The sequence below is a fragment of the Hipposideros armiger genome, unplaced genomic scaffold, assembly GCF_001890085.2.
Source record: "Hipposideros armiger isolate ML-2016 unplaced genomic scaffold, ASM189008v1 scaffold_165, whole genome shotgun sequence".
NCBI lineage: Eukaryota > Metazoa > Chordata > Mammalia > Chiroptera > Hipposideridae > Hipposideros > Hipposideros armiger.
The window spans coordinates 3,085,163-3,108,737 of NW_017731515.1; the positions used below are offsets into that span (position 1 = coordinate 3,085,163).

At 35.9% G+C, this 23,575-nt stretch overlaps 1 protein-coding gene across 1 annotated transcript in view; it reads right to left on the reverse strand.

Moving 5' to 3' along the window:
- Positions 1-1,274: 1,274 nt before the first annotated feature.
- The window catches only part of MRPS31 (mitochondrial ribosomal protein S31), a 34,998-nt gene continuing 12,697 nt past the window's right edge, over positions 1,275-23,575 (reverse strand). Inside the window, exons 3-7 of the mRNA XM_019651756.1 lie at positions 18,030-18,188; positions 16,910-17,047; positions 11,924-12,003; positions 9,953-10,096; positions 1,275-2,294 (exon numbers count right to left, since the gene is read on the reverse strand). Of these exons, the coding sequence (XP_019507301.1) occupies positions 2,065-2,294; positions 9,953-10,096; positions 11,924-12,003; positions 16,910-17,047; positions 18,030-18,188 (751 nt within the window). The 3' untranslated portion in view covers positions 1,275-2,064. The remainder of the gene's footprint in view (positions 2,295-9,952; positions 10,097-11,923; positions 12,004-16,909; positions 17,048-18,029; positions 18,189-23,575) is intronic.

Consider the following 23,575-nt stretch of genomic DNA (forward strand, 5'->3'; position numbering starts at 1 on the left):
TGCCTTCGCCGGCGACTTGCGGCAGCCTAGCTGCAGGTTGAGCTGTCGACAGTTCACCATCTTAGCTGTAGAGGGCGAAGCATCACTGGCCCTCATGTGGGATCCGAACCTGGGCCCTGCTGCTCAGAGCTGGCATCCCAAGCCAACTCTTAACCAATGTGCCACTTGGCCGGCCCTCTAGTATTTTATTAATGTAATGTTTTTATTACTTTCAGGTGTACAAAACAGCATAATGATTAGACTTTTATATATTTCACCAAGTGGTAACCTCAGTAAGTCTATTAACCATCTGATACTGTACCGTTATTACAATATTAACTATTTCCTATGCAAAATTAAATATCCCTGTGACTATTTCTTTAAAATTATAGTTGACATTCAATATTATTTTATATTAGTTTCAGGTGTACAGCTTAGTGGGTAGACATTTATATTATTTATGAAGTGACACCCCTGATAAGTCTAGTACCCATTTGATGCTATAGTTTTTACAATATTATTGACTATATTCCCCATACTGTATTTTACATCCCTGTGACTTTTATAACTACCAATTTGTACTTCTTAATCTCTTCACCTTTCTCACCAGTCCAACTCCCCTCCCATCTAGTAACCATCAGTTTGTTCTCAGTATGTATGAGTCTGTTTCTGTTGTTTGTTCATTTAGTATTTTTTTAATTAGAAACGACTGTTGAATTTTATCAAACTTTTTTGCCTGCATCGTTTGAAGTGATTTTACCCCCCTTTGTTGCTAAAACTCTTGCATTCCTGGAATAAACTCAGCTTGATTACGGTATCTTTTCTTTCTTATTCATTGCTGGATTTACTTGACTCTTTTGTTTTGGGTTTTTCAAATGTATTTCCGTGATTGAGATTTTACCCTTGTTTTTCTAGCCTCTTGAAATTGAGTTGGAGTTTGTTCCCTATTCTCCTGTGCTTTGCAATAATTTGTATGAGATTAGAATTATTAGCTTTCTAAATGTTTAGCACTCTTCTGAGAAATGGTCTGGGCTTGTTGCTTTCTTTCTGGAAAGATTTTAAAAATAGAAATCCGCTTTCTTTAACAATTATTATTGTTTTTTCTTTTTCTCCTTCACTAACTTTAATAGCATAGTTTTGAGGAATTTGTTCATTTTGTAAGTTTTCAAATTTGTTGGTGTGAAGTTATTCATAACAACCTCTTTCAAAAAATCTTTAATCTTTGCAGCACCTATAGCTATCTCCATTTTTATTACTAAGGTCTTTTCTTTACTTAAAAAAAAAAAAAAAAAACCTTGACAGAAATTTGAGTTTATTAGTTATTTAAAGAACCAGTGTTTGACTTTGTGGACCCTCTCTACTGTATTATTTTTATTAAGTTCAGCTTTTATCTTAGTTTTCCTTTTTTTTTTTTTCATCTATTTTCTAGTATCCTAAGGTAGTAAGCTTACCTCATTAAGTATCAGCCTTTGTTCTTTTTTAACATGTTATTTTCTTCTATTTTAACTTCAGCCTACATTTTATTCATAGTGTGCAGTTTTGAAAAATTTTTTCTTTGATCCATGAATAAGAAATTATTTCTATAAGGTTACTTTTCTACAGTGATGCATACTTAGGCAAGGGTAGTTAATTTACTGTGAAATATAAAAAAATATAAATATGCATATACAGAAAAAATATGTGTGTATATATATATATATATATATACACATATTCTATGCATATAAATCTGTCTATAAATCATCTCACTGTTATAGCCCTCTGATGTCATCATATAATGGTATATGGATAACTGTATTTCAAAGAATGGTCACTGAATGAAAAAAAAAAGTTAGAGGCAGTTGTTTTAAACTTATTACTAATTCTAAGATATTCTTTTTTAAAAGAATTACTAGTTGAATCTATAAATGCTAATTTTTTATGCAAGAACATTTTTCAGTTACCATGATATATTTTAAATAATCTGACATTTATACCATTCAAACCAGATGCAATAGTTAACATAATATACAAAAATTTCTACTAAAAATATTTTATTTAGTAATAATATCAATCTCCAACTTGAAATAAAAATTTCCATCATCTTCAATTGAACTTTATGCCACTTTGTTTTAGAATGTCCTGTTTTTCATTAAAATAATTTCTAAACCACTCAATGTGTTCCACTTTCTGTTTAACACTCAGATATGGGTTTTTGGAAAGGCCACAGGTCACTAGCTCCATGAAGTGGCGAACTGGTCCTTGCTTTGGAAAATCCTCCAGGTATTTATCCAGAAATACATGTTCATGAAATTCTGAACCATCATCATCAAAACCTAGGAAATGAGACAAAATACATTACATTATAATTTTGAATGTAAAACCCACATCATAAAATTAACATTAATGAGGTAATATTACAATTAAAGTCATAAACTTTGAAATCAGACCTAGGTTTGCCCACCAATTTAATAACTATGTGACCAGGCAAATTAATTAACTTCTCTGAGCATCAGTTTCCTCAGGCATAAAATAAGGATTAAAACAGCACCTTCTTCATGGGGATTTTGTAAAGATTAAATAAACAGAAAGTTTTTAAAGCTGTTTTACAAAGTTTAGCATACTGTAAATGTTCAAAGTGTAGCAGCAATTACTGCTAATAAATATTTTAATATCTAAAGCAACCACTAAGTAAACTATACAAGGTATACTAAAAAAAAAATAAATACATAAACAAGATGGAATCCTAAAATATGTTCAAGCAGCCTACATGAAGCCAAAAAAAGGCAGAGGAATGAGAAACATAGAAAATGAACAGAAAACAAATAATAAAACAGGAGACATAAGTCCTAATAAATCAATAATTACTTTAAGTGTAAATGGTCTAAATCCACCAATCAAAACACCTCTGTCTTAGCAGAGTGAATATAAAAACATGATCCAAGTATACGTTATCTTCAAACACAACATAAGTAGCTTGAATGTAAAAGAATGGAGAAAAATATATCTCGCTAACATTAATTTTTTTAAAAAAGAAAGCATGACTGGTTGGTTATATGAATGTCAGAGAAAGTAGGCTTCAGAGCAAAGAAAATGACTAAGGAGAAAGAGAATCATTACATAATAAAAGAATAAATCACGAATAACACACAGTATCTGAATTATGTATGCAGCAAACAATCATTTCTAAATACATAAAGCAAAACTAGTAGAAATAAAGAAGAAATAGAAAAATTCACAATTATAGGTGGGTATTTCAATATCCCACTGTTAGCAATTGAGAGAATTACCAGGTCAAAAATTAGCAAAGATACAGAAGAAATGAACAACCAACAGGATCAAACTAATGTCTATAGAACACTACACCAAAGGAAGGCAGAATAAATATTCTTTTTAAGCACCCATGAAACATCCACCTAGCTAAATCATATCCTGGGTCGCAAAACAAATTTCAACACATTTAAAATAACTGAAATAATACACAGTATATTCTCTGATCATAATGGAATCAAACTAGAAATCAGTAACAGTAAGACAACAGGAAAATCTTCAAACAGTTGGAAATTAATATGCTTATAAACAACTCATTAGTCATAGAGGAAATCTCAAAGGAAATTTTAAAAAATAACCAGAATTGAATGAAAATCAAAACACAACAAAATTTGTGGGACACAGCTAAAACAGAGCTGTGCAGAAAATATACAGCACTAAATGCATACATAATAAGAGGAAGTCTCAAATAAATAATCTAAGCTCTCATTTTAAGAACCCAGTAAAAGAAGAGCAAAATAATCCCAAAGCAAGCAAAAGGAAGGAAATAATAAAGATAATATCAGGAATCAATAAAATTGAAAATAAAGAAAAATCAATAAAATCAATATCTAGTTCTTCAGAAAAAAATCAGTAAAATTGGTAACTCTTTAGTAAGTTTGATAAAGAAAATACAAGAGAAGGCACCAACTACCAATATTACAAATGAAAAAAGGGTTATAGTTACAAATCCTAAACTCATTAAAAGGATAGTAAAGGAACACTACAAACAACTATACACTCACAAATTCAACAAGTTGAAAAAAATGGACAACCTAAAAGAAAATCCATTAAACTACCAAAACTCAACTAAAATAACATAAATAGTCTCATAACTATTAAAGAAAAAATGTGCAATTTATCAAACATTTAAAGAAAAACTAACACCAATTTTACACAATCTCTTCCAAACTAGAAGGGACACTTCCTAACTCATTTTATGAAGCCAGTATTACTTAGTTATCAAAAAAAAAAGAGAGACAGAATGGGAGAGAAAGAACAATATGCACCAATATCTCTCATGAATTTAGAGGCAAAAACTTAATTATTTAAGGAATGCAAGCCTGGTTCAATATTTGAAAATCAATGTGATCCACCACATCAACAGGTTAAAGAAATTCACATGATCCAATACTCATTTTGATAAAAACTCTCACCTCACTTCATCTCATCACGTAGGCATTGTATTATCTCACATCATAAGAAAGGTAAGTACAGTACAATAAGATATTTTGAGAGAGAAACCACATTCACATAACTTTTATAAAGTATGTTATGATTGTTCTATTTTAGTATTAGTTATTGTCTATTAATCTCTTACTGTGCCTAATTTATAAATTAAATTTTATCATAGTTATGTATGTATGGAAAAAACATACATATAAGGGTCAGTACTATCTGTGGCTTTAGGCATCCACTGGGAGTCTTGAAACGCATCCCCACAGATAAGGGGGGATTACTGTACCATTGAAATTAGAAGTGGGGATGAGGGACAAAAAACAGGATTAATTAAAATTGGTTTAGGGAATAGCTAGCTCTCCCACATCCCATCTTCCACCTGTACCTCTAGAGGATTATACCATGCATTCCCAAAGAAGATGGGCAGTTTACTTTTTGGAGAAATTAAAATGGAAAAAGAACGAAGTCACTGAATTGATAAGAAGGGAATTAAGTGAAAGTCTGCATGCTGCATGGTGAAACCACCCCTCCCCCAATCCCCATCCTCCCTTCCCCCAACAGCTCTCAGAGCACAGCCAGGACCTAAAGCCTCAAGTCAGGGAGTTGGAAGATTTCTCATGGGAGAGAGTCAATTAAAAGAATTATAAACACGGAGCTGTGATGGTCTCCAAATTAGATCCTTCCAAATTCCTCTGAAATGAAGCCAGCCAGTTGACCAGTCCAATCCATGCACACAAATCCAATAAACACCTTTTTATGTCTTACTCTAAAGTATGAATAAACATCCAAAGAACAGCAGATGTTTCAGGAAAGCTTCTAACATAAGTGACAAACACCTTGGCAGAAACTGATACCCACCTATCAAAATCCATTTTCCCTTTTTATTATAGCAGAAGAATTAAAAACCCGTATGTGTCTGTTTAGCAACATTACATTTTCCTGCCCCCTTTGGGTTAGACATGGCCCCATAATTAACTTTTCACCAATGAAGCATGAACACAATTGACGTGTGACATTACCATGCCAGAGCCGCTCACATAGTGGAATTGCTTACACTATACTCTCTTTCCCCCTTCTTGTAAGCCTGAGCACAATGTTCCTGTGACTCATCTTTAATCACACACATGAGGAAGATACCCTATGGGAGGGAAGATAAATAAAATGGAATAAACCTAGATCCTTGGATACATCTGTGCAGCATGGCTGCTAACTGATCTGGAACTTGAACTATTATATCAAATTTCTATCCTGTTGAACCAATGCATATATGGGTCTCAATGAAAGAGCAGCTAGTGTTAACCTAATAGAAACTCTGAAATAAAAAGAAACTTTGAGAAAACGAAAAGAATGTGGATAGCAGAAAAAAAAATGTAATATCAAGAATAATAGCAATAATTTTTAAAGAGTTCTAAAAGGTTTAGAAGTTAAAAATATGGTAACAGAAACACAAACCCAAGAGAAAGGTTGTAAGATAAAGTTGAGGAATGTTCCCAGACTATAGAACAAAAAGAGATAGAGGGGAGAGAGAGGTTGGGAGGCCTAAATTATCAAATAAAAAAGAAAATATCTCCACAACTGAAAAATAAAGTTCCTAGATGAAAGGACCCAGTGGTGCCTAGAACCATGATTTTAAACAAATTAAATCCCTTATCAAGGATCATCATTCTGAAACTTACGAATGTTATAGTCATACTAGCATAAACAATCAATACAGACCTAACAAAAATTGTGATCTATCTATACTGAAAAGATGAAGGAAGACACACACACACACTAGATAATATCTAAAATGGGTAACAGAATTAAGTATATAATTTAGAAATGTAAATAATAAAATAAAGCCAAAAGATTAAAAGAGGTTGGCTTTGAGAATAGGTGACAAAAAGAATTGCTTTATATTATAAGCTTGATATTAAACTAAAAATTACTATGATTTAAAAAATCAAATTAATTTAAAAAGACAGACTGGGAAACAATATTTTCAGCTACGTAACAAATGATTAGTCCATAATGTGTCAAATTCCTACAAACTGATAAATTCAAAAGAAAAAGTCACAGAACTAATACAAAATACCCAATAAACATACAAAAAGATGCTTAATCTGGTTAGCAATCAGGGAAATGCAAATAAAAACACCAATGTATGTCACTTTTGATCCCAAACATTTGAAAGATTAATAAATATTCAGCATTAGGAAAAGTGTGATGAAATAAGATTTTCATATAGTTGGTTGTAGGGTCAATGGACTATCTTTTTAGAAGAGAATATATCAATATTTATTGCAATTTAAAATTAAACGTACTCAAAAATGTACAGAAAGACATATACAACTCCATCCATCAACAGGAAAATGGTAAAATATTTACAGTGCATTCATACAATGGCATACTATAGAACTATTTTAAATAAATATAAAATAGTTCTATTTTATAAAACTATTGATCTCTGTCTACCGATGCCTGTAACTGAGAATTACTCTGGAGAGCATTTCTAAAACACAAATTCAGTCTTTTATATGTACACACACACACACACACATACACACACACACACACACACACAAATACAGTCTTTTCCTTTCTTAAAATGCATTTACATTTTTTTGGCACCCTCTGTATATGGCTTATGGATATGCAAGAGCAAGATTCTGTTAACTGGGTAGTGCCAAAAATATGGTTAAATTTAAAGTAAAAAAATCAAAGCTAAAATAAAAATGATTTTATTATTTATCCAACATATAACAAATACTACAAAATCTAAGTGGGAACTATTCCACCTAACAGCTCTTGTAAATCTCTATGCTGGCAAAGCACAACAGAAGTGACAAACAAGTTCTTAAAACAAAAACTGAGACAAAAACCTATTTATTGGTAGAGAGAGCATGACATTTTATTAATCTTTAAATTTAAATATAAGAAATATACAAGAATGTTATTGAACTGTTGAGGCTCCAGGTTCTAACAGTTTCTCCGACTATTCAGAAGTTCCTAAGCTGTACCAAGAGGAGTGAGCAAAGTGAGCAAGTTTCCATAGTTCCTTTCCTGTTTTTCATTCCGATAACAATTGTCTTAAGGAGCTGGAAATGAGATACCTCCCTTTCTGACCCCGAAGCATCAATAATATGTACAGTGTATATAGATACTTGTCACATTTATCTCCACAACCTGACAAAAAAACATGTTGATTTTTTTTTTTTTTTACTTTTTTAGAAATTAAACTTTCCCCCAAACCAAGTCAAATTTAAGATAAATTCCTTTGGAGTTTGGGCACTCAAGATTTTGACAAATGCAAACGTTTTACTGTTAATGACAATGTATGGCCAATTCATGCTTTCCTATTACCCTATTTTGTGGTTCCTAGAAAATACATAATATCCTTGCTAATATTTTAAGATTTTAAAATGTTACAGTATAGAGCAGAAATAGTTACAGCAAATCCCCTTGCAATACTGTTGTTGTAGGAAATAGGATGATGATGGTGATGATGCTTTACTTGCATAATCTTTTTTTTTTTTTTTAAGATTTTTATTGGGGAATTGGGGGGATGGGAACAGCGCTGGGGAATTGGGGGAAGGGGAACAGACAAGTTGCNCGCTCTTCCCAGGTGAGGCAGATCAGTCGCCGGCTTCTGGACGGCCGCTCACTGCGGCTGCTGGCCGCTCACGCTGGCTGCCGGCTACACATGGTATCCCATGGCAACCCACTGCAGCAGGGGCTGCAGCCTATGCTGTTGCCAGCGACTCATGGCAGAGCAGCTCTAGGTTGAGCTGTTGTTCAGCATCTTAGCTGTGGAGGGCAGTGTCACTGGCCCTCACATGTGGGATCCCAACCGGGGCCCTCTGGCGTCCCAAGCCAGTTCTTAACCATTGCGCCACTCGGCCAGCCCATACTTGCATAATCTTACTTGTTTCTCAGAAGAATCCCATAAAATAAGTCCTATTATAATACCCATTTTACAAATGGGGGAAGCGAGGCTTGGAGAGATTAAGTTCATAACTCACTCAGGAACTTGAACTCCTAACCACTACACTTCACTGTCTCTCCTAAATAAAGTCCTATGTTATTCTACCTCAATACTGGGTTTTAAAACCATATGCCATATGTTTAAACATGAAGACTTGGAAAACCCAAGTTTCATTAAATAATGATATCTTCCCTTAATATCACATATTGTATTTTGCTAGTTTTTCACTCCATTTAAAATTCTATGATCATACAGGAGGGGGAAGGAACCACCATTTATTCATATGTATTACACACCAAGAACTGTGCTGAGCAACTCAATAACTTTATCTTAATTCTTATATTCTTCCAATGAAATATCTTTAATTTTACAGATGAGAAAACTAAGGCTCAAGATGTTAAATAATTTCCTTCTAATGGACAAAGCTGGGATCTATATTCAGGTTGACACAACTAAAAGTCCCTGGGTTTTTTGTTTTTTCTTTTTTAACCTTAACCTGATACTTTACAGAGTATAGAAACCATAAAACTTTAAGAAATATACATGTTGTGTAATAGATGAAACACATCATTCTATATTAGTGTGTATACCATATAAATATACAAAATATTAAGAATTTGTTAAAGGATTTGTAAATCTCTAAAGTTTTCCTATACAAAGTAATACTTTATAAAAATATAAGACTAAATATTTCTGATACTTAAGCTTCCATCCTACTTATTAACCTAAACACATGAAAGGTTATTAAAAATTAAGATATTACAGTGACAGAATAGTACTACAAACGTTAAAATATGAACTACATTTTCCCAAAACTTATTGAGGTGTTTGCTACTTCTAACTCGTCTTACCATACAAGTGCATGACTCTCTTCTAATTGAAAATACATCAATAACATTTAATGAAAATGTCTACCTGATGACAAGATAGGTGCCATAAAAATAAATAGCGCAGCAATACTCTTCTCCTTTTGACTGAGGAAGAAGTAACAACTCCAGAAAAATCTCCATCAAAGTTGATAATATTTTACTACCGGTTCAAAGAATCTAGGTATGCAGCCAGAGTTCCAAAGAATTTCAAAGCCTCCTAACATTTTTGCTTTGAGTGGCTTCAAGTACGAGACTCTTGCACCACATTAAAGCGATGGTTTTATGAATAAAAGATACCAGTATAAGATTTTAAGAGTTGTGATGTTCTCCAAAATTGAAGTATAATCTCATACCCAATATTCAGTGTACTGGACTTACCAGGTAAGCTTCTGCTTAGCAACCAGAAAACTGTCACCATTTGCAGTTTTCAACACTTTTATGTCATAGAAATTCATGAGGCATTTCTGTCATATAATTTTACTTCTTCATTTTCCAACCAAACATCTAGCATTAAGTGAAATTCTAACATCCTTTTTAAAAACACTGTCAGACACCACAAAAATGTTTCCACAAAGTTTTGAAATTCATGTAAATATATAGGTTCTATAACTGAACATCTGCTAGATTTAACCTCAATCACTAAATTTTATGAACCTCTAATGTTAGAACTTACCTGCTTCATTGTTAATTGGGAACTCCCATAGTATCCCCTCTTTCGTCCACTGGATCATCTCTTCAAAACCATTCTGAAAGTGCTGTTCATTCATTGCTGCTAACTGCTTAGCAAATTCCACATCCCAAAGTGAAGGTGCTGCTTCTGTAATAATAAAAACATTTCAAATAAGCACAAGTCAATGTCAACGATCGTTCTTTTTAAAAATGTTATAATTAACTTTGAATTGGTAATACATTTTTAGAGCTTGAAGCTCATAATTAAACAGTACACAATGAAAGGTCACTCTGAGAGCTAAAACAGAAACAAAAATGATATACAAAGACTACAACCACAGTAATTGCAAGCCTTAACTTTTACTACAATGCAAGGTAATCAACCCCTAAAGTCTCACTGCCTCCGCTACTAGAAAGGAAAAAAAGAAATGTATATTATGTTTAAGGATATTTTGATGAACGTGAATATTTTTTATACAACATGTGACTTAAAGTTCATCCTGTATATCTTTGGTCTGCCAAGTCACTAATGTACTACTAATAAAAACCAAAGGAAAATTAACATGATTATAATGATAATGATAATACATTTAATGGATACTGAGCACTTACTCTGTGCTAACCGCTTTTTGTGTATTAGTGCATTTAATTCTCACAACCAACTCTGTGGGTAAGGTAACATAATGTTAGCTTATAACCCCATCATAATACGTTTCAACCACTTATTTGTTTTAGAAGTTTAAGACATCTTTCAAGAATGAGTCATATTTCCACCAGTCACTGCTGGTGGGAATGTAAAATGATACAACCACTTTGGAAAACAGTTTCTTAAAAACTTAAGAATACACTTATCATACAACCATTTCACTCCTAGATATTTACCCAAAAGAAAATATATGTCCATACAAAGACTTGTATATGTAAGTTCATTTATGACCATGCCTGGCCACACACTGACTGCTGGGTATTAAGTATACTGGCCTAGAAACCCTGATACAGAGAAAAGACAGTAGCAGTTAGGCTTATTAGCCACACACACAGAGTAATCATTACAGTAAAATAATTATACTTACATTTTTAAAATGCATTCAGTGCTCAACCTATGTCTTTTCCAAGATGATCACCAACATCATCATTATTGCTGTTGTTAATAACTACTCACTGACTGTCCACTGTGTTCCAGGCACTGTGCCTGACACTTTAATTACGTTACCTCATTTAATTATTGAGATGTGCGGATTAGCCCCATTTTATAGGCAGGGAAAGGGTAACTCAGAGAGCTTAGTATGGCAGAATCTGAGGTTGAATAATCCAGATACCCAAGACCAAACCTCTTTCCATTAAGGTATACTGCCTCTGAGCTCTAGACTACTCCACGATAAGCTGTAGGGTCTATGACCATATCCTTTGCAGCAGTGGTAAGAACTGAGTAGGGAGCAAAATGTAGAAATCATGGGACAGAAGAACTCAGTCATTTAGTCAATAAAGGCTGTGTGTTAAGAAAAGAACACTATAAGCCTGATAAATATACTCCCCAAAGGCTCTTCTTCTCACCTCCTAAGCAATCACTAAATCACTTTAGTAAGTTACTTCTATAAATGCTACCTCCTCTTCTACATAGGAAGCTGCCTAGGGCAGAAGCCAGTTTATCTTTCTGCAACAGTACAAAGATACATTGCAAATAGCAGGAGATCATTGATGTTCTACCCCAAATTAGTAGCCAATTTATAGGTCTGGATTCATGCAGCTGGTAGTCAGTCCTTACCTCCCATTGTCTCACAGAATGCAACATTTTAAGAGGAAAATCTGACCAAGCCTAGCAAGGTCAACAACTGCATTCATAAGCAGGATCCAGGCCAATGACAGAATGCAGTATTAAAATACCTGATTATTATGCAATCACACATTAAGGATGTTTTTTAAAGATGGAATGTTTCTACACCTTAGAAATAGTATTGTTCTTTTCTTAACAAACCTGTTTCAGGTGCCTCTTCAGTAACTGCCTTGGGATCGAAAATATTAAGTCTCTTTCCCTTGAATATATTTTTCCTAAAACTTAAAAAGAAAAAGACAATTAATTTAATGAGTACTTTTTTATATACTGTCAAGAAAAAATTGTTCATGAGAAGAAAATTTTATATGAAATATTCAGTGTTTAAATTAAAAATAATTGTACTGACCCACACCAGACATTTTAATTAAATTGCCATGTCTTTAGGACTGATAGGTAAAAGCAGGAACAAATACACTTGAATTTTTACATCATAATACAACAAAGCAGTTAAAGCAGTCTAAGTTCCAAAATACCTAATTGAAAAGATTAGCTTACTTTGTCATAATCTTTATTTGATCCATCTTATATTAATGTTTAGAAAATTCAATGTTGTGGGAAGCTAATTTAGCATATCAAAATATGCTAAATTAGAAGTTGTTAGGAATGAATCCAGGACTTCCAGTCAAGGTGCAGAAATAGGTAAGTGCTGTGCTCAGCTCCTAAAACCACATCAAAATTACATACAACTAAATTATAGAAAAACTACCCTAAGAACCGCCTGAAGACTAACAGAACTCCTATAACTGAGGATATAAAGAAGCAGCCACCTAAAGACAGGTAGGAGGGGTAGAGATGTGAAACAGGCTGGTCCCACACCCACCTGTGGAGGTTAATAAGTAGGGATATCTTAGCTGCAGAGGTCCCCCATGAAGAGCAAGGGGTCCCCAGCCCAAGACTACTAGAGCTGTGAAGAGGAGTCCCCACAACATCTGGCTGTGAAAATCAGCAGGAATTCTGTCTAGGCAAGACAGAGGGTGGCTGGAGTCCCCAGCATTTCTCTTAAAGGACCCTTGCATGGACTCACTTGCTGACGGACTCACTGGCTCTGAGCTCCTGCAGAGCAGCAGCTTCCAAAGCACCAGGGGGGGAACAGCCGAGTGGCTCGGCTGGTTAAGAGCTCGCTTGGGAGCACCAGCTCTGAGCAGCAGGGCTGCGGTTCGGATCCCACAGTGAGGGCCAGTGATGCTAGTCCTCTGCAGCTAAGATGATGAACAATGGCTGGACCTGGAGCTGGGCTGCTGTGGGTCACTGGCAACGGCGTAGGCTGAAGCAGGGCTGCAGTGGGCTGCCGTGAGCTACGTGAGTGGCTGGCAGCCAGCATGAGCAGCTGGTAGCCGGTGTGAACTACCGGGAGCCACTGTGAGCGGCCCACCAATGACCAGCAACCGATTGCCTCCCTGGGGAAAAGCGCAATGATCATGCCAACATGGGCCAGTGAAGCGACGTCCTCCACAACTAGACTGAAGAACAAAACAGCAATTTGTCTACCTGTCTGTTTCCCTTCCCCGATTCCCCAACGCTGTTCCCCTCCCCCCAATTCCCCAATAAAATCTTTAAAAAATAAAAAGCACCAGGGGTATATAGGGAGGAACTGAATTCTCTGGCTTCAGGATGGAGAGGCACCTCTGGCCGAGACAAAAGTGCTGGCAGGCACCATTGTTCCTTTGTTGAGCCCTCCCCCCACACAGCCTGCAGGCACAGGTGGAGGACAAATCTGAGTCTCCATCAATCTTGCCTACATTGGTGATTAACTCACCCCACCAAACTCCCACACAGAACCAAACCTCTTTCAGTGGCTATAACTCACAAGCAGCTGGTTGCGGCTCATGCTTCGGACTTTCCTAAAATCTCTCCAAGGTGCACAAACCCCAAATAAGCAGCAACTGGCCTTGGCGTGCCCTGTGTGTATTATTAAGTGGCCCCAGCCCAGCACTGGTGGCAGGGGCCTCAGTTCACAGCATAGCCTCTCCCAAGTGCCTCCACGCCCAGCATAGGCATCTATTACTTTCAACTACAGATACTTTGTAGCTCCTACCAGGTGGCCCCAGGCTGGGCACAGGCAGCAGCTGACCTGAGCCTGCATTGGAGCCCCTCCCAAGAGGCCCCAGAACCAACACACTCAGTGGCCAGCTTCAGACCACACTAGAGCACCACTCAATTAGCTCCACAAATGACATACCCAAAGGGTGGACCCAGCAGGCACCAGAGCCCCCCGCTAATGCAAATCCCACTGCATGGGGTCAGCCCCCCACACAATAGTTCATCTGTAGTCACAGCCAGTCCTCATAGCCAGTTAGCCTGAGGGTCAATCCCACCACTGAGGTGCCAACAGCAATCAAGGCTCAACTACAACAGGAGTGAATGCACAACCCACACAAATGACACCCCTCGAGTACCTGGCTAGGCGAACTGGGAGACTGTGCCACTGGGTCCCACAAGACACCTACTACATAAGGCCACTCGGCAAGACTGGGAGACATAGCAGCCCTGCCTAATACAGAAACAAACACACGGAGGCAGCCAAAATGAGTAGACAAAGAAACATGTCCCAGATGAAAGAACAGAACAAAACTCCAGAAAAACAACTAAATAAAATGGAGGCAAACAGTCTTCCAGATAGAGTTTAAAACACTGGTTTTAAGGATGCTCAATTAAGTTAGGGGAAGAATAGATGAACTCAGTGAGAACATACACAAAGAGATAGGAACCATAAAACAGAACCAGTCAGAAAGAATAGAATAACCAAAAAGAATACATTAGATGGAATTGACAGCAAATTACATGAAGCAGAGGATCAAATCAGTGATATGGAAGACAGTGTAGTGGAAATCACCCAATCGGAACAACAAAAAGAAATTTAAAAAAAATGAGAATAGTTTAAGGGCCCTCTGGGACAATATCAAGCATAACAACATTCGCATCAATGTGGTACCTGAAGGAGGAGAGAGAAAGGGATTGAAAACCTACTTGAACAAATAATGACTAAAAACTTCCCTAATCTGGCAAAGGAAATAGACATACAAGTCCAGAAAGCGCAGAGAGTCCCAAATAAGACGAACCCAGAGAGTCCCCTCCACCCACACACAAAGAAACAAAAAAACATTTAAAGTCAACATTTCATCCTAGTTTAAAGGCAGAAAACACTGCAGTTTAATTACGAATTATAATTATAAAAGATTGCACAGATAAATCAAAATATTCCCACTTATAAAGCAATCATTCTGCAATTTTAAAATGATTAACTTTCTTTACATAACTATTTTTAACTATTGAAATTAATGTCAGAGAGTTAATAGGAAACTTTTCCCTGTACATTTTAATCAACTGCTTTTTACTTCAATTCACGTTCATACTTCAGTAAATTTACTGGCAGATTGAAAGCCAGTTTATAAATGGAGGATTAGTTTTTAAAATAATTTTGAATGATTTTCTGGATCAAATTAATTTTTCTACTACATTAAATTAACTGAAAAATGCAAATACCACATTAAAATTAGATAAAGTGATCTCATATCACATGTTTTCCTCTAGCAGGTTCCTAAGTATTTGTAAACAAGGCAATTATGCCCCAGAACTATCCTCAGTGCCTTGCATTCTCTCCCCAGCTAGCAGTCCTTCAACTTTGCATCAGATGAACAGGATGCTGGATTACAGGAACTCACAGTAAAGAGGGAAGGATTCAACAAAGTGTCGGATTTTGAAAGCAGAATGTACTAAAGAGAAAGGGAAGAGAACAGATTTACTGTGAATCTATTGTACTACATATGGTTTACGCATGTTTCTTTCCTATTCTTCAAGGAAGCCAAGTTAAGCTAGGCTTCACTTTCAGCATTTTATAGATGGGGAAACAGACTGATTGGGGGGGGGGGGTTCTGAAAGTCCCCAGAGAATTAGTAGGTGGTACAGCGCCAAGATTCTGAGGCAGGCCAGTGTGACTCCAAGGCCAGTTCTCTGTGACTCACACCTCTCTAACTAAAAAAATCAGTCCAGGCCTGGATTGTGTTAGGGTGTTCCAAGTGAGAGCAGAGCGAACAATTTGGTATCTCACTATTGCTTCCCCTTGTTCTAGAGTCCTTCAGTCAGCTTTGTAACATTGTCATTATATACACATAAACCCCTTTCCTACTTTTTTAGCTAAGATATAGCATTCTGATGTAGTTGCACAGAATCATCTTAAAGAAGACTGATTCAAAGAAGACTGAATTTAAATATTCTGGAGGAACCTTAAGTAAAACTCTAACACATATTCTACTTTAGTCAATAATATGTCATAGCTATCAAATCACTTTAAATTAGTAATTCAAATAATCTTCCAAAGTCACTGTAACCTCTTGAACTTCCTTTGTTAACTGCTGACCATCCTTTCTAACCTTCCTGTACAAGTTAGTAATTTAACACCTGGAAGGCACTAACTCAAACTGCTGAAATTATACTTAAAATCTATAAAATATGCATCAAAAGTACTCCATTTGTGAGCACATCTGCTATAAAGTTGAGTTGGTTTTTGTCAGATCATGTTAAGTATTTGGTTCCCCATCCCCAACTATCACTTTATGGACTTGAGAAAGAACAGAAACTTTATGTAAATACATACAAATTTCTATTACAAAATAACTATATAAGGCATGGCTTAGCGTTTTTAAGAACTGCAAATTGCTAAACTCAAATTGCCACAAATAATCTACTTTAAGGTATTATAATGGATCTTTGTTTTTTTGATGGTAGGTTATTTCTCAAGGTACATAGAAAAATTATTACATAGAGAGATATAGAGAGTATATGAATATATATTGTTAGGCACATATCAAAATGAAAATAATGCTTCTCACAAAATGTTCATTTGTTCAGAATTCAGTCAGCTCCACTTATTCGAAATCAGGAGACTTCTATTCACCATGGGTAAAGGTGAGGCAGCACCCATTTTGACATATGGTATAGAAAAGTGTAGGATTGCCAAACTTAGAATCTCTCTCCCTCTCTAGGAAATGGTACATGGAGAGTAAGGAGACACATATAAATGCATCCATAATGCTCAGATACCTATCAGCAATAACATGCACAGCAATAAAGTAAATCTACTTGTACAGTTAAATAAACAAAACCAAATAGACCACAAAGCTTCAATACCTTTTTTTAAGATCGACAGTCTTCTGGTCAGCATAACTGTCAGATCCTTCATCAAACTGAATCTGATGAACCGGTCTTGTACTAACTCTAGCTGTGGCAGATCTGGCAACTTTCATATCTGATATTATGTTACCGAAACTGAAATAAGAAAAAGTCAAGTATAATACACATTTTTGCTACAGAATAGTAATAACTTTTCTTAAAAATGTAATTCATATCATTTAATTTTTATTTCACTTCAGCAAAATAACACAACATAAAAAGTATGTTTAAATAAAAGATATGTCACATACTAACATTCATATTCCACAGGCCACTAAGATTTGTTTCCTTCTGTCTTTTTTAAGGATGTTCTTCAAAAATGTTCATTTAAAACATAAATTAAGTGCCACCTATGAAAAATCATCATCTAGAGCAGTTGCTATATAATCAATATCTATATACTTATCATGTAGATTAAAAAACTGAAGCTGAAATTTAGCCATATTTATTTGTTGCCCTGCATTCGTTCAAATACAGATAAAACAAATGATCTGACTGAAGTCTAGTCATCTGTATTTTTCTTATAACTTCCTGAGATAAATCTTACGCACATGCTCATTGTGAGATACTCATTTACATCTCTCTCCAAAACATAGCAGCGCCACCCTACATTTCAGCAGCAAGTCATAGAACTTGGCATAAAGTAATGAGAAATGAGGGGATAAGTGGGAAGATGTCAGCAAAAACTTAAAAATAAGAGGAAAAACAGAAGGAAAAACAGGCCTGAAAATTATCATACTATGCATAAAAGCAGAAAATTATTTAACTGAAACAAATTAATCTTTTCAGAGAAACTGTCTTATTCTGTTATTTACTTATTTATTTTTAATAACACTACTGAATTTATCACTTCTTTTTAGGGAACAAGAAATTGCATAATTTCTCAAAAGAAAAATTTAACCATTTAATTGGTATTTTAAAAACTGCAATCTTACTTAAGACATGAGGTTTTTTAAAAATCAAAATGCTAATATTTCATTTATATAAATGAGTATATTATTTATTTTACTAGTCAGTTACATGAAAACAGCCTATTTTGAGATGTCAGCATTACTGACATGCTATTTGATTCACTAACCTAATTTTAGGTCTTTCTCCATCTTTCTGTGCCCTTGAGTCTTCCTCGTGCTTCCGGAGCTGCCTGAGCAGCTCTGACTTGGTTGTCTGCTTGTCAAAAGGGAGAGAATCTGCAACAGCAGATGCAGCAGCCACCAACTCAGGACTCAGGGACTCACTTCTGAAAAAGAAGATGAAAAAAACAAATGAGAAAGAAAAAAGAGGCATTATTTATTACGCCACTAGTTTAGTGGAAAGTAAAATGATTTTTTTGGAGAAAACATGTGTTGTTCAAAAAAGTATTCAATTTCTGACAAAATCAAGAATTCTTAAATATTAGTTATCAGTTTTACATAAACTTAAATGTCAAAGGTTAACGTTAATGGATACTTGCTGAAGCACAATACTAACTCACAACAAAATATTAAGGTGGAGGGGTGAAGAATCAGCCTTAAAAATCATAAATTAGTGGGTTTTTAAATTAGATGCCATTTTATTTCAAAAACAATATATATTACAAGCAAATATAAGAGTGGCTAAACCTGTTCATAGAAGCTTTATTCATAATAGCCTAAAACTGGAAACAACCCAAGTGTCTTTCATCAGGAGACTAAACAAATTGTGATATACCCATATAATAAAATAGTACTCAGCTCACATCATGACATGAATGAAACTGAATGAAATAAATTGGGATTAAAAAAATGCATATACTGTATGATTCCATTTGTATCAAGTTCTAAAACAGGCAAAATTAATCTAAGGGGAAAAAAATCAAAATAGTGGTTGCCTCAGGACAGAAAGCTGTCAGGGAAGATGAAAATGGGAAATGCTCTGAATCTTGCTAAGTGTGTGGGTTACATGGGCAGATCCATTTATCAAAATCCTACATCTAAGATTTATACACTTCAATGTATGTAAATTTTACCTGAAAAAAAAATCCCATAAATCATCATCATCATTATCATTATCATCATCATCAAGTAGATGTAAAGCCGGTGAAGGTACTGATGATAAAAGAATGGCAAAATGACGATGAAGAACTGAAGCTGGGTGACAGGTATAAAGGAGTTCATTTACACGATTTTGTTTACTTTGTTTTAAATTTTTCAAAAGGAAAAGCTAAAAAAATTAAGCTACTCTTCAGTAAATTATAAGTTAATAGAAAAACATGCCAGATATAAAAAGAAATTATTTATATTTTTTAACTCACTGAGAATTTCCATCTCAATAAGTAGGATCCAAATTAATGTTTTACTATACCTGGCTTTCTATATTATGATCTGTTGTCCAATATGCAAATTAAAGTTCCCAAATCCCTGATGTTGTTGGATTAAGATTTTAAGGACTTTACTTACTAAAATATAGGGGCTCTAAAATCAATTGGAATGGAAGAAAAATAGAATAAAAAAAGGAAATATAACAATTAAAAAGATATGTGCTACTTTCAACTGTTACTTGTAATAAGGCTTAAACCTTATCTCAAATCACTGTATTTCTTTTATAAACTACTTGTGAAGTTTATTTTCAAATTTCAATATATATTTGATCAGAGTATTGATTTTCTAGAATGATGCACTTTATGACAATGGCATTCTTTATCATCATAACTTCTGGGCTTATAATTTGAAATGTTCTAATTAATAACAATGGTCGGGGAGTCTCTGTCATCAAAATGAGATAATTTTTTACATACAGGGACCTTTCTACATAGATTTTTAACAAGATGATGAGAACTTGTTGAAATATCCTTTAACAATCTATTCTATCCTACAATTGAGACTATTTTGTGAATATGTACTTTTTCACATTATGCCCTTCTGAATTTCTTTAAAATGAACTGTGTGACAAACAATTTCAGAAAAGGAACTCTGATGAGGTGAAAGATAATATTTAGTGGACACATACTCGTAAATTGGCATAACTTTTGGCAGGCAATTCAGCACATGTATTATAAGCCTAAAAAATATACAAATCCTTTAGCCTAGCAGTTCCTCTTCTAGGAATATTCGTCTAAAGAAAATAGACATAAGGAATTTGAGGGATTACTGCACACTCCAGACTCAAGACCCAAGCAGTTCTATTCTCTGTGCGAAAGACAAATAATTTCTCAGCTATCTGCATGGGGGATGTTTCTCATTCTTAGCCCCTCCAGATAGTAAACGATGCTAAACTTTAGAAATGGCTTCTGAATGGAGATAAAATCCAGAGATGTGTCAGGAAAACATGGCTGTAAAACCCTTGGTTAAGATCTTGAAAAGATTTAAGGTGGTGCCTCAGAGAGCCTTTCAAACAAGCAATAGACTTTCTAATAAACTTAAGGGTGTGGTCGCACAGCCTCTCAGGAGCTCAATGCAGATGAGGACCTTGGTTCCCAAACTGTACCCTAAGGCACCCTGGAGCACAACAGGAAATAATACAGTGTCTATCACTGACCATGTGAATACTAACTTAAGGTACCTGTATTTTTTTTTTTTTTTTTTTTGCAGCAGCATATATACCTGTTAAGAGCTACGCCTTAGGATTTGATTTTTGGTTTTTTTTTAAGCTGAGCCATTCTGCCACCTTTTAGCAGCTCAGCAGCTGCTCAGCTCAGGCCAGGACTTGAACCGCTGTTGCTCAGAGCTCAAACTCTTGAGTGAGCTCTTAACCAACTAAGCCACTCAGCCGGCCCCACCCACATGCTTTTAATGTTAGACTATTGCATTCCTTTTGATGACATATCTTTGTGAAGATGATTTTCTGGCAGTTGCTGTGATAAAAAGCAAGTACTCTTCAAAAATCAATGCAGCACAGAAAGTGAGAGTAGTGGTATCCAATCTGATTCTAAGCCTACGTCATAAAAATAGATTCCTCCTGGTTCCCTCTCTCTTGGGACACTCGCCCTAGGAACCCAGTCACAATGCAGTAATTACAAAAGCCCAGGCCACACAGAGAGGCCACATGTAGGTGTTCTGCTAACAATCCCAGCCAAGGTCTCAGCTGACAGCCAGCATCAACTGCCAGACCTATGAGTGAGCAAATTTCAGATGATTCCAACTCCTGGGCTTCCAAGTCTTCAACTGAGGCCCAGATATCATGGAGCAGAGATTTAGTCTTCTCCACCATGCTCTGTCCAAACTGCTGACCCCAGAATCCATGAGTATAAAAACGGTTGTTAAATGCCACTAAATTCTTAGGCAATTGTTATGCAGCTACGGTAACTATTGGGTTGTCAGAAAAGTCATGAAGCATTTTTGCAACACATAGCACTAGTTCACTTTGGAAGTACTAGAGTCATTCGCATCTATGTTATTGCTATGTCATTTGACAGCTGACAGTTCTAGCTTCATCCTAAAAAAGAAAACGGAGCGATGTGGTTGAGTTTTGGAGATTTTACACCAAGTTCAAGATGGAAGACCAAACTGTGCATTTTTGCCACATTTTACCAGTTTACTTACATAAAGGGAAGAACGCACGTCAAGCTTGTGAAAAGTTGCATAAACTTTATGGTGACAATGCTCTATAAGAACGTCAGTGCCAACGATGGTTCACTAAATTCCGTGCTGGTGATTTTGATCTCAACAACGCTCCTCTGTCAGGGAGGCCCACCGAGGTTGATGACAACAATATAAAGGCATTGATCAAGTCAAACCCATATTACACAACATGAGAGATTGCAGGAACATTGAATATCCATCATTCAAGTGTTCACAACCACTTGAAGAAGCTGGGAAACGTAAGCAAGGTCGATATTTGGGTTCCACATGAACTCAAAGAAGTTCACTTGACGGCACATATAAACATCTGCAATATACTCATTAAACATGAGGAAAACGACCCTTTTTTGAAGTGACTGATAACTGGTGATGAGAAGTGGATTGTTTACAACAATGTGGTGTGCAACCGGTCTTGGTCCTGAAGTGATGATTTGCCTCAAACGACATTGAAAGCAGACATTCATCAGAGGAAGGTTATGTTCTCAATGTGGTGGGATTTTAAAGGTGTCGTGTTTTTCGAGCTCCTACCAAGGAACCAATCAATTTGAATGTGTACTGATGGCAATTGGACAGTTTGAACAAATCCATCATCCAGAAATCTCCAGAGCTTGTTAATTGTAAAGGAGTTGTGTTCCATCGCAACAATGCGAGACCACACACAAGTTTGATCACCTATTAAAAATTATTGGAGCTTGGATGGGATGTGTTGCCACACCTACCATACTAGCCTGAACGTGCACCGTCAGACTTCCACTTGTTCCACTCTCTTCAAAACTCCCTGCGTGGCATAACGTTCAATTCAGATGAGGCTGTAATCAGCACCTTGTTCAGTTTTTCGCAAATAAAGACAGGTCCTTCTATGAACAAGGAATTATGAAGCTCACTGAAAGATAGCAAAAGGTTATCGAACAAAACAGGCAATATATCATTGATTGATCTTTGTTCTTTATATAAATCAATGACCTTTGAAAAACATGGACAAAATACGTTATGACTTTTCCAACAACCCAATATATCAATTGTGGTTCAATATACAAATAAAGAAATCAAAGCAGGCCATGCATGAAGCAATGATGACAATGCATCATGAACTAATGATTATTAACCCAATTCTGTGCAACTGGGATCCCTTAAAAGGAGAAGAGAGGTCATTAAAAGATAGTTTAAAATTTTATTAAATGTACTAGGGTGACATTGGTTAATAAGATTATACAAGCTTTGGCCTGGCCAAGTGGCACATTGGTTAGGAACTGGCTTGGGATGTCAGCACTGAGCAGCAGGGCCCCGGTTCGGATCCCACATGGGCCAGTGACGCTGCGCCCTCTACAACTAAGACGGTGAACAACAGCTCGACCTGGAGATGGGCTGCCTTGAGTTGCCAGCGGCGGTGGCAGCATAGGCTGCAGTGGGGCTGGCCGGCAGTGGGTGTGAGCTTTGGTGAGCTGCAGTGAGCCACCATGGGTAGCCGTCCAATGGCTGGTGAGCGACTGCCTCAACCGGGAAGAGCACAATGATAATACCAACATGGAACAGTGAAGCGACGTCCTCCACAACTAGACTACAGAACAGAAGGACAGCAACTTGTCTGTTCCCCTTCCCCGACTCCCCAATGCTGTTCCCCAATTCCCCAATAAAATCTTAAAAAAAAAATTATACAAGTTTCAAGTGTACAATTCTATAATACATCACTGGTATACTGCATTGTGTTCACCACCCAGAATCAGTGTTCCTTCCATCACCATAATTTGACCCCCTTTTCAGTCTTCTACCATCTCACCTCTCCCCTTACCCTCTAGTAATCACTATAAACTGTTGTCTGTGTCTATGAGTTGTTGTTTGTTTGTCTGTCATTCATTTGTTGCCTTCAGTTTTATGTCCCACATATGAATGAAATCATATGGTTCTTCACTTTTCGTGTCTGACTTATTTCACTTAGCATATTCTCAAGATCCATCCACGCTGTCACAAATGGTAGGATTTCATCTTCTCTTATGGCCTTGTATAATAATATTCCATTGTATATAGGTACTGTATTCCATTGTATATAGGTATCATGTCTTCTTTACCCAATTATCTATCGAAGGACACT